The following is a 12,076-nucleotide window of genomic DNA, read 5'->3' as shown; positions in this document are numbered from 1 at the left end:
GCCCGGGAAGGGCCGGTGACCCTTTAAGCGGAGTCCCCGCCCCGTCCCGCCCCGTCCCGCCCCGTCGGGCCAATGTGCGCCGCGGCGGCCGTGCCGTTTGTTACAAGTTTCCCGTCGCGGCGGTCGGGAGGGATCCCGGGGCGGCGGCGCCCGGCGGCGGCAGCTGGACGGATGGGATGCGGTGCCCGCCCGGGGCTGGCCGGGTGGGAGCGCTGCCATGAGCGGAGCCCGGCGCCTCGCTCGGAGGGCTCTGCCGTCCCGCAGTGAGCGCTCTGCGCCCCGCGTCTCTTGTCCCCTGCCGCACGCTGCCAGCTGGTACCTCCCTCCTCTCTGAAGCGTAGCTGGAGAGGGGGTGGAAGGCAGAGAAGTTTGGTGTTTAATTTTTTTCTTTAGGCTTTGGAGAGGGATTCTCTGTGCCTCCCACCACGCAGGGCTATAGGACAGAGTGCGGTGCCAGAGGGGGAAGGGGCACAGCTGGGAGCGGCTGTCCGGAGCCGGGCCCCCCCCGCCGCCTGTACCTGGGGTGCTGGATGCGAGCTCTGCGGAACTCCTCCGAGCGTAGCAGCGGCTCGGCAGATGTAGATGCGTGCGTGCGTGTGTGTGTGTGTGTGTGTGCTTAACCCTTTCTTGGCTCCTCGCATTTGTACCATGCTGAAGATCCTCACCAAAAAGCTCAGGAACCAGAGTTTGAACGAAATTCAACCTTTCCAGCTAAAGGTAAGAACAGCCGGTTTTGTCTCGGTTGTTTTTTGAACCCTTCAGGTAACTGCTAACGGGGCCTTGAGAAGCTGGAAACTTGCAGCGTTTATTATGCTGGGTCAGTTTCCTCTCAGCCAGTGTGGTCAGGAGGAACTGGCCTAAGCTGTATTCCTCTTACTTAAAGTCGTGTTCCTTTGCACTCAGAATTAGCCTGCACAATTCAGATAATACATAAAGGTGTATAAAGACAGATGTATCTCTCTGTTCTTTAGAATTTTTTATTTTTGACGGGATTCACGTTTAACTACATAGGCATTTGCCTAGTTACCTTTGTATGTGTACAATCTCTAGTCTCCCAGCCCTTACCAGGCTAGAACCCCACTGTGCTAGGTACTGTACAAACATGATTTACCTAAAATGTCTTTCAGCTAGTTATTTGCATTTCCCTCCCTTCTGGTCCTTAAGGCCAGAATCTGAGCTGAAATTTTTTCAGACTGCCTCATTGCATTGACCCGTGTCTTTCCAGATTATTCTTAAGTCCTTTTTTTAGTGTTCAAAATAAAACTGAGGATCACAGGTTCAGGATAAGGACTCTGTAAGCCCTTCCTGCCAAATACAAGCAGGATTTTTTGAGCCATATACAATGGGATAAAAATGGAGCCATGATGAGTGAGTTAGGAAAAAATACCAGATCCTGATTTGTCAAAATTATGAACCAAGGGATTCCTCCTGAAATCAGTAGAGTTACTCTGGATTGGCACCAGTACTGTGGGAAGTGTAGCACCTGGCCCCAAATTAAAGAAGAGATCTGGGAAAAGTAGCAGCCCTCGTTGCCTGAGCTGGGGGCTGGGGACTCTAGTGAAGTCTTTTGTATGTGTTACACAGAGGCAGATTGCCGTGTGGCTGCACTTCTGTGCAGTCACTCTGGACAGGCAATGGCAACTTGGTTAGAAACAGTGCTGATGTTTCATCAAAGTTTGCTGTACTTCTTCCTCTGGGGATTGCACATTCTGTGGTTCTTGGGGGAGGCAGAGTTAGATTTTATTTTTGGAAGTAAAATAAGGGCAATGCTTTAGCTTGTAGTGGATTGATTCAGTGCAGAGTATCTTTGCAGGGGCAATGGGGATTTTTTTGAACATTGTTTCTGGGCCTTGTGGCCATGATTGCCTCCTTTAGCTTTATTCTTTGTCTCTTGGAGCCTCAGGTTGTGAAACTGTGAAAATCTTTGGAAGGAGCTCTCAGAGGTAGATACAGCCTTCAGGATGCTTGGGAGCATGCAGGAAAATGTGTAGGAGTGGGTATCTGCAGCCATTTTGTTCATATTGGTGCCAAGGTTTTGTGCTTCAGACAGGTGGTCTGTATTTTAACAGGTTTAGTGGAGAAAGTTAAGCTTGCACTGTTCCTTGCAAGGCTAACTCATAGCCCATCAGAGGTGTCTTTGCAGCCTGCAGTGGGGAGTGATACAATGACTGGTACACATGTGCATGGGCAGAAAGCCAGCCTTGCAAACTCTGGGTTTAAATATGTTTTGTAGGCCTTTGGGGACCATGTGCAGCTGCCTGGTCTTGGTTGAGCCTTGTACCAGCATACTAATTGCATAATGGAGTGTGCAGTACTCTGTCTTAGGTGTTTGACCAGAGCTCCTTGCAGGTATGGACCCAGGATAGGTGTCGCAGGTGGTGACTAGTATGGAAGCTCCCCGAGGCTGCACTGTGCATGGACCCTGTGTCAAGGACAAGTGTCCTGTACCCTCTCGCTCTAATGCCATCAGATGATGTGGGGCTGCCAGGTACAGACCCTGGTCTGTTGCCTTGTCAACCCTGGTCTGTGTAGGTCTGTATGTATTCTGGCTTGTGTGGTACATGCATTATTTAAAAGGTCCGGTGTGAGAAACAGTGTTGAAAGCCTTGCTGAAGTCAGTGTAGACAATAGTCACTGCTCTCCCCTCATCCATCGAGGTACTTGTTTCATTGTAGAAGGTAACCAGGTTTGTCAGACATGATTTACTTTTAGTGAATTAATGCTGACTACTCCTGATCACCACCTTATCATCCATGTGGATAGACATGGCCTCCAGAATGATCTGTTCCATCACCTTTCCAGGAACTGAGGTGAGGCTGACTGGCCAGTAGTTCCCAGAGTCCTGTTCTTGCCTTTTTTGAAGACTGGGCTAATATTTGCTTTCTTCTAGTCCTCAGGCACCTCTCCTGATCTTCACGACCTTTCAAAGATGATCATGAGAGGCCTAGTTGTGGTGTCTGCCAGCTCTCTCAACACTTTTGGATGCATCCCATCAGAGCCCATGGACTTGCAGATGTCAAGTTTTCCTAGGTGTCTTCCCACTGGACACTTGTGCCCCTGTAGCAGGGGCAGTGTGTCCACTCCTGAGCTGTTGTACTTCATAGTCCAGTCTGTTGGCTTAACGGCTTCAACTCTCCGACCTTCAGCTTCTGTGGCTAAATCCAAGAAAGGAGATGGTGAATTGCCTGGTGCCTCAATGGTCTGGTGTTATTTGCCAGAGATAAGGCCAGATTTAGAACCCTCCAGTTTTTGGCTGACTGTTAGATATTGAGAGCCAAAAGCAGGTCTGACTTTACAGGTTAGGGATCATCTTTGTTAGCAGCTGGCAACTGGGTCTGTTCCAGAGCAGACTTTGTGGGACAGGAGAGAAGAGTAAGAACAGGGGATTGTCCCACATTGTAGTGAAATGCTTCAAACAAGAAAAGTGAGAGGGGCGGGTGACTCAAGGCCTGAGTTTTTATGTTGGTTGTCCAGTACCACAGCCTAGTACATTTTTTTTTATTATTTTTTTTCATAGTTTTGGACTGGTAGCCCCAAGAAGCCCTTTCTGAACTATAAGTCAGATTGATCAAGGAGCTTTTAAAATGCATATCCTGGGCGTGCATTTGGGTTTATGTCGTGGAGTACTGATACTGAGCCTTTAGTAGTATTCTCTAACCAGCTCTGTGAGCCTTCTACAAATCAAATGCCTTGTTCATCCCCACAACTTAGGGTAGGGGTTTCTCACACAAATGTTTCTTCCAAATTTCTCTTTAACTCTTGTGGCCTTGCATATTTATGTAGTGGCTAAAGTGTGGGTGTCTTTTTTCTGAGCTTTGCTTGCAAGCACGTTCCTTGGGGCAGGGAGCATCTGGCTGGAACAAGTCTGTGCATTGCCAGTCAAACTAAGCCCTTAATTAGTGGCCCTAGGTGTTATCAGAATGAAACAGTTGGATTGTGGTGTGTTAAAAAATTAACTGGCTGGAACATGCTGTTGAAGAAAACTGAGCACTTTAAAGGTGGCAATTTCATTCCAACTTTGCTGTTGACATGAACAACTTTGGAGGTGATATAATTGATTTTCTAATCCACAAAAGTTGTTAAATTATGTACTTGGTGTATTGATTTTCATCCTGGTCAGAGATAATTCAGGCATGTTTGTTGCTTCCTTAATGTTGATCAACAATATGAAGTCATATGTGTTCTGATGAGTGTTCTGATGACAGAGAACTACATTTCTCTGCTAGGTAATTTTAGCCTTACACTTGCTTACAAGAGAATTGTGGACTAGGCACTAACAAAGCTCTGCTCATATACCCTTGCACTTTGTGTGTGCATGTACAGTGCTGGGGACCCGCAAGTCATGTCAGTTATTTTCTCCAGGCATCTCTATCCAGAATCAGCTATGAGGCTGTGGTCGGTCTGAGCAACTGAGAGGGCAACTGGGAATCATCCTGATCCTTCCTATAGGAAGGGAGTTGCTTCAGTTGGCTCTGCAAAGTGAACCTCAAGCTTTCAGGGAGTGACTCCTGAGTCACTGTCCCAGTAGTAGCTAGTTATTCTGCAGAGCCAGGAGTGTTATTTTTTAACTCCTTAGACCAAAAAAGAGTGGAGTAGCATTATTTGAAAGCACAGTGGGTGTGCTTTCAAAGATCTGTGTGGGGGCTCATGCCTAGTATGAATGAGGACAGACTAATTTCCGTCTTTCTTTGCACTGACTGCTTGTCATGTGTCACAGGTCTTCAAGCTGGCTGAAGACAGCTTAGCACAGTGAAATCATAGCTTTGTCTGTCTGCTGTGATGTATGCAGGTTTTTTCTCCTTTATGGGTTTTTCAGCAGATCCCACTAAACAGGTTCATTCCTTTAGGGCTGGAGGACCCTGTTTTACATTGAAACTTTGCCTTTTCTTCCTATTAACAGCTGGTATCATTAGATGCTTCTGATTTGTCTTAATCTCACTCAGGAAAAGCACAACCACCTGCATGAATGTGTGTGAGTACAGTTGTGACTATTGGAGTGTCTGTGAATATGCCTAAAGTTAGGCTTGTGATAATTTGGACAAAAAATATGTTAATGGGTCAGAAATGCTGTGATAGATACTTAGCCAAGGCAAAGAATAGAACAGGCAATCTCAGCTACTTTAAGCCTCGAGTTTTTGAAACTTCTGCCTGAGGCATTGTAAAATAATAGGTTTGCAATTCTTTCTACTTGGCTTCGAAGGTCTGAATCTTCAAGGATTGTCATCTTTCCCATGAAGACATCCAGCACTGATAATCTCCTGTAATGACTTAATTCCACAGAGTGGTATTCAGACAAATTGCAGATATTGCAAATACAGCATGATGGGGCACTCATTGACATTGGGGAAGTTCATTGAGACGTCCTCTTAGATGGCCTTTATGACTGATAAGAAAATATGGAGTAGATTAAAAAAAAGTCCACCTACCAGTGTCATAAAGAACTTGTATTTCCTAATTCTTGATTTTTATTTGAATGAAAAATTGAATTCTGAAAATGCTGTACTTTTTGGCTTTGGTATTTCAGTAAAAACAGATTAATCTATTTTGCTCTGATGGATAGTACAGTTCTTAATTTCCTGCTGTCATGCATTGGCCTACAAGTCCTGAATTTGTTGTACTGTTTGGGATGCTAAATGTTTTCCTTAGCAGGAAATTAGCTCATATTTGAGGTGAAAATAGAAAGCAGAACCAGGTCATAATTTATTTTAATTATGGCTTTTGCAAAAAAGTGGGTTCACCTCTTTTTAAATTAAAACCCAAGGTTTGCATATGCTTAGGACACCTCTATGGAGTGGTGGATGGCACCACTCTGCTGTAATGTGCCAGATTGGCCAGCTTCCTTGGCTGTTCCTGGAGCATGCCTGGGGTCACAGAGGTGTTGTTGGGATGTCTCAGTACGGGAACCAAGGACTGTATTCCCTTTTCAGTGGGAAATACACTCTCACCCACATTGTAGGCAGCGCCAACCCCTCCTACCCACATGCCTTTATCTGTAACCCCTGTTCTCCTGTTCAGTGGGATTCAGGTTGCCGGGTGACCCAACTCATCCTAGCAACCAGCATCACAGGTATGTGTGCACTCAGGGCTGTTTTCTGCTGCAGTAACTGCTGTATGTGGCTGTGGGCAGAGCCTGTTTGTCCTCTTGCCACCATTGACCAGCAGTCAGCCAGCTAAGCTGTTTTTGAATAGGCACCAGCACCACCCACAACTACTCGGCATGAACACCCAGGCAAGGATTTAGAAGAAAGCCAATTAGTTGTGACCTTTATCTGCTCTGAAGGCTTTCCCTGTGCAGCACGAACTCTGCTGTGGCCCAGGCCTAAATGTCAATGTAAAAGACATATGACCCAATGTGACCTATGCAGAGCTGTCTCCATGCCAGTCTGGGCACAGCCCAAGCTGTGAGGATACAGCTCCACACTGGTGGAGCACAGTTCAAATAAGGTTTCTTCTGAACCAGTGTGGTCACTCCTTGAGGGTGGACAGCTCAGGGTACCTCTAGGCCCTTCTCCCCTCTTGCCATCTTGTTCTTGCTTTTTGTGCCCATTATAACCTCCTCTGTGCCATGGGTCAGTCTGTTTGGACGTTGACCTGGCCTCCATATGTACCTCAATCTATGTCATATTGAACTGTTGTTGAAGGACAGGCATTTTGACAATGGGACATCTTGGGAGCTGGTTGAGGCAGAGGGAACAGATCTTACATGGTGAGCAGTCCTTTTCTTCCCCCCCTCTGTAATCACTGCAGCACACCAAATGCTTAGCCAGGTGAACTTCTGCTTTTCTCCCATTGAGACAGCCCTAGTAGAATGGGAGTGCCATGACAGAGTACCCTTGTGAGGGTACATCATATGAAGAGCTCTCATGGTTGCCTCTCTATTCCAGCCTTGATGGCTTCATGGAGGGTGAAACACTACGAATGCTTATGGAAAATTCCTGTTGGACTTGGATGTGAGAAAGTATCTTGAATGGAAGATTTGCACCGAAGCTGCCACACGGCTGTATGTGCAGTTATCCAGATCCTAATTCTTTCTAGTTGTTGTTTCTAGTGTTGGCATGGCAGAATGTCATCTAGGGGTGGCAGGAGCTAAGAGCCCAAAGAAGGTTCTGTGAGTGAATATCAACTTTGCAAGCAGCTGTTATGGACCAGTCTTTGTTTCCAGCCCTCTTCTCCCCCAGCACTCTTAGCCAGGCAGCTCAGCATCCAGGCTCAGACCTGCTGCAGAGGCACTTCAGCTTGCCAAGGCTTGAGTTGTCGTGCTGGGAACAGATCGATGCCTGTGCCCTGTGGGCATGTGCCTTTTAGATGAGTTTTGTCAGTGACGAGTTGTGGTGAAACCTGGGGAGATGTCTCCTAGGCATGATAGACACTTGAGGCTATGGGTTGCCTTCCTCTAATGTCATGACTGGGTTAGTTGGTCGTGTTACCCAGCAAACACATCTGAGAAAAGCCCTTTGCAGCTTGCCTGGAGTTGCCTCCCAACCCTTGTTCTGGCATCAGCCCATATGAGAAAACGTAAGAGCTCAGGGCTTGAAATATCTCCCGAGGGGTTAAAAAAGGAAACCAGTGCCTGAGGAGAGCTTAGGTGTCCTGAGGAGGTTTTTATCAGTCATGTTTCCTGTTTCATGGATGGGTTAACCTGAGGTTTTTTGCCTGACTGCAAGACAGATGTATAAAAGGATGGGAGATACCTGGATTAAGAATTCACAAATACCTCAATATTCATAAATATTCACAATGAGAATAGGTGAACCTTGGTTTCTGATATTTCTAGGGACCAAACTATTGGTTGACTTTGGGCAGCTGATTAATTGATTTGTCTGGGCTACAAACCTGGTTTTGAGCCACAGATTTCAAGGAGATGACACAACTCAAGTTTCTGATAGCATAAAGATCCTGTCCCCTCACATTTACTTTGTTCAGAAATCTGTCTCATTTTACTCCTTCCTCATGGGGTCACATTGTTTCCGTGATGTATGCTGTTTTTTATTTAACTGATGATGTCCTTACTTCTTGGCATGAGAGCCCGCAATCTGCCAAGCTCTATATGGGCATAAGATGAGAATAAAATTTCCTTTGGTTGAACTGGGAATTTCCCATCTTGAGGAAAGGTGCCAGGCATGCAGCTATGTTCTCCAGTTTGCTAAGAGTGTGTCTGGATGTAAGCTGGAAAAATATAAAATAATCCTTCCATATCCTGTCACCCAGTTATTATACACAAAGCCAAGAGGCTGTTCCAGACAGTTGTCTGCAGCCAGATTGTTTTTGTATGTGTGTTTCTTTCTTCCTTTATAATTTTTTCTTTATTCCTAAGAGTTGGTTATTCCAAAGAAATAAAAGTTCTTCATCTAATGGCTAATTAATGGGAGAGAACAGTGGTATTTGGTGTGGAGCATATGAAGTGAAATAATTTAGAGATTTGAAAAATCAGCAGCTTCCCTGTATATGGTTTTGTTCTCAGAAAACCCTTTTTTCTGGCTTGGACAGAAAAAATCATTTTTGGGAAACCCCTCAGTGGTATTTTGCAGAGGGCAACAGTGCAGTGCAACTTTTCCCATCTCACTGCTGAAATGGTATGTGGGAGTGCCACTTTATTATGTGGTGCTTGGACACTGCCTCAGTAGCATTCTGTGTTGAGAGAGGTGAGTTGGATCTGGAGGAACACTGGATCTGGAAGAACACTGAGTTTGTTCTGTGCATCCCCTTATGTTGTGACATTACAAGTAAGTGCATGTGCTCTGTGTCCCGCTTCCATGAATGGGGCTTAGGAGCACCCATCCTGTGTTAGATGTACAGTTTGCCCCAGTATTCTGCGGGCACTAAGAGGTGGGCACCTACAGGAGACCAAGAACATCACATATTTTAATCTTGAGTTCTTCTTGAGACAGAACTGCTGTCTGTGCATTAGTAGCCCAGTAGACTTCTTTTACCTAAACCTATTCATTTTACCCCACCAAATCTTTGTAGGGTCTTTGCATCCAGAACATCCTGTGGCAGAATGCTTTACATCTTAACTACACATTGCTGAAGGATCACATGTTGTTTGTTTAGGACCTGCCTCACTAATTTAATTTTGCACCTTCTATGTCATATATTGCTAAAGAGACTAAGCATATATATTGGAGAAGAGAGTGAATGTTCAAATTCTGTCTTTGTGCCACTCATCTCTAGCCCTCCCTCCATGTTCAGATGATATGACAACCCCTTTGTCAGATTTTCCCAATTAGGAACCGCTTGGAATCACACAATGCTTACCAGGAAAGGAACTGGTGCAGTGAGAGCCATTGCAAGTTTTTGCATGCTCCTAACCCTTACTTTAAAGTTGCCTGACCAGCTGGATCAAAGATCTGATCTGAAAGGATTATCCTATATTACTGGCTTGCTCCCTGATAAAACAGAAGTTTGGTGTAAATCCAAATGCTGCTTGCACTCAGAAGGGTTAATGTGGGATTTTGAGGAGAAGCCTGAAATGTTTCATGTGCTCCAAATGCATTTTCCAGCCTGACTGTAAGGCATTGTTTCTTGTGTTTGCAAATCTGGCTAATGTAGTTCTTTATGGCTGAGCAGAGGTGAGTGTCGAGTGAGGTCTCCCAACACAAGCAGCTTCTCCTAAGCTAAGGAAGTATCTCAGGGCAAAGGCAGCTGCCCTCTCTGGGCCTTTTGAATAGAGAATGGAAAAACTGTTACCAGATGTGTTGTTTATGCCAGCTGCTGTCAGCCATACTTCCCTGGTTGAGGGGACTTGTGGAATGCTGAGGAGTTGTTGTAAACTGTCAGAGAAGCTGGCCTGTGCAAAGAGACCTTTTCTCATCACAGCAGTGTAATAACTGAGCTACGTCAGTGGGGCTGGGATGTGAGTCGGGAGGGGTGTGTTTAAATCCCTGTGGCAGGGCAGCAATGGTTGGCATTGGTGTCAGCAGCCATCTCCCATCCTCCCTTCTCTCAGTAAATGCATTACAGATAAGATTAACTATTATAGGTGCCTCTCCAATTCTAGGTGTCCCTTTACTGTCTTCCTCTTATGTCTGAAAGGGTTGTCAGCCTGTGATAAATAGTGCTGCTTTTAATCTGAGTGTTTGGAGCTGAGTTTCGGCAGCAATTGGGCTGTAAATTACAGATGGATCTAAGTCACTATATTTTAATGTAGGGTGGATGAGGCCCTGTAATGAAGGTCTTTAATTCTTCAGGCTCCTTTTGTCTTTCTGGACTGCTGTGCTTTGTGGTGTCAACACTGCTGAATAACGCTGCTCCTGCTGAGTTCAAGCCAGGGGGATGCCAGGGCTCCAAGCTGTGAGCTGTCAAGGGAGTTGACCTCCTTTGCAAAGGGATCTCTTTGCACCCCAACTGTTTTGTGCGTTGCTGCTTCTTTCTGATGGGTGCTTCCCAACACTTTGCCACCTTTTTCTTTGTTAATTCTCTTCTAAAATATGCTATATCCCCACATAGAATGAGAAGGTTTTACAGGTGAATGCTAGTCTTCACGAGAATCCTTGAAACTTGGATATAAATTAGCCACTCTTGCAGGTGACTGCCAGCTGAGACCAGGCTGTACTGGGTATTTGTACTGAGTAGAAGCTGAGTGGTGGGAGGAAGGTAGGAGACTTGTGGGAGACCTACTGGAAAGTGGCATATCTGTGAGCTTTACTTGCAGGTAGAGGTGGAGTTGGAGGAGTGTATGGTTTCTGTCACTACAGTAAGAGCTATAAACCAACCTCTTAAGCTAACAACATAGGCATAGTTTGAGAATTTTGTAAAAGTTCTTGCTTCCAGGGAGAATGATGCATATCACAGCACGGAGCTGCACCATTCCCCAGGCTTCTGTACTGCAGAAGCGGTGTTCTTTTGTGACATAGTGGTCTGGGAAGTCAAGGAGTAAATTGAAGGATTAAAGACTCTACTTCTGTGGTAACACCTTTGTTACCAGCCCCCATCCACCTGTTGAGTGCAGGCTGTAGTGACTTTGGTCTATTTGTAATTTTAACACATGAAATTTATAACCTGTGAAATCATGGCCCCAAACATGACTGCAGCTATGTTTGATCAGAGAGATTCTTGTTCTCATAGTGTCTTTGAAGATAAATAAACTGAATGGGGTTCTCTCATGTCTGTAGTATTTTGAGTGCTCAGGATGAGAGTCTGGGTGTGTTCTGCTTGAAGGCCTTTTAAAGACTGATTTTTTTATTTGATAGCTTTCCTTTTATGTCTTTGGTTGTCATCCAAGTGTGATGGCTGATGGGAGGAGTGTGTGGGTGCCTATACCATTGGTAGAACTGAGTCTGTTCTAGTCTCTTTGCAAGTACTTCTCTCCATCTTGAGTGGAATTTAAAAGGGTGACCTTTGTTTTACTCTTGTAACAGTATCTGCCTGGAGTGTTTGAAAACAGACCCGGGATGGATAGGAGTCTGAATTGTAGGCATCAGGTGCATTCACTTTCGTGTGTTTGGTGAACATCAGATGTCTGCTGTTTATGGTGAGTCCATGTGCTCATACACCATAGGCTCACTGATGCTGTATACCATACTTTTCTGGATTAATGGTGAAGCATCAGGACTTGCTGTTTTTTTCTTTTTTTCTTCTTTTTTTCTATTTTATTTTTTGTTTCTTCTATTTTGCAAAACTCCCTGGTGTTTTTATCCTTAGGGATATCCTTGCAAAATCATATCAGCTTAGCCCTGGGAAAAGCCGGTGAAGATTTAGAAAAAGAGGTTTAATACACACTCTGACTGCTGCAAAGAGAACTGATGTGGGGCAGATGAGAGAGTGCACTGTCAGCTGTGTTCTGTGGGTTTGGCCTGAACCATATTTTGACCAGACTTTGTACCCCTTCCCAGTGCTGAAGTCAGCCCCACTGCACTTGTCCCTGCATAGAGTCCTCCAATTTACTCCACTTGCAGATGAGGATCCCCAAGACTAGGGCAGTGCCCTATCTTTGCTGTAGTTCTAGTCAGGTTTGGCCAGAGGTGTAAATTCTTTTCAGAAGCTGTAGACAGTAGATAAACATAATCTCACCATGTAAATAGTACAGTCAAAACATACATATGTACGTATTTGTGAAATTACAGATGGATGAGGGAGA

General features: G+C 45.3%; 1 protein-coding gene across 5 annotated transcripts in view; it reads left to right on the top strand.

Annotated features, from left to right (window-relative positions):
* The first annotated feature begins 193 nt into the window (after window positions 1-193).
* LOC113966865 overlaps window positions 194-12,076 on the top strand; it is a 56,734-nt gene continuing 44,851 nt past the window's right edge. For 3 of the 5 annotated variants that reach the window (XM_027681946.1, XM_027681945.1, XM_027681944.1), the window contains exon 1: window positions 194-717. In XM_027681946.1, the coding sequence (XP_027537747.1) occupies window positions 583-717 (135 nt within the window). In that variant the 5' untranslated portion in view covers window positions 194-582. Of the gene's footprint in view, window positions 718-11,127; window positions 11,141-11,357; window positions 11,471-12,076 lie in introns of those variants that run through there. The other 2 variants (XM_027681949.1, XM_027681948.1) reach the window with 2 other exon arrangements.

The sequence above is a fragment of the Neopelma chrysocephalum genome, unplaced genomic scaffold (genome assembly GCF_003984885.1).
Source record: "Neopelma chrysocephalum unplaced genomic scaffold, ASM398488v2 Primary Assembly neopelma1_61b, whole genome shotgun sequence".
Taxonomy (NCBI): domain Eukaryota; kingdom Metazoa; phylum Chordata; class Aves; order Passeriformes; family Pipridae; genus Neopelma; species Neopelma chrysocephalum.
Note: the sequence above shows the minus strand (reverse complement) of the source record. Positions and strands in the feature narration are given on the sequence as shown.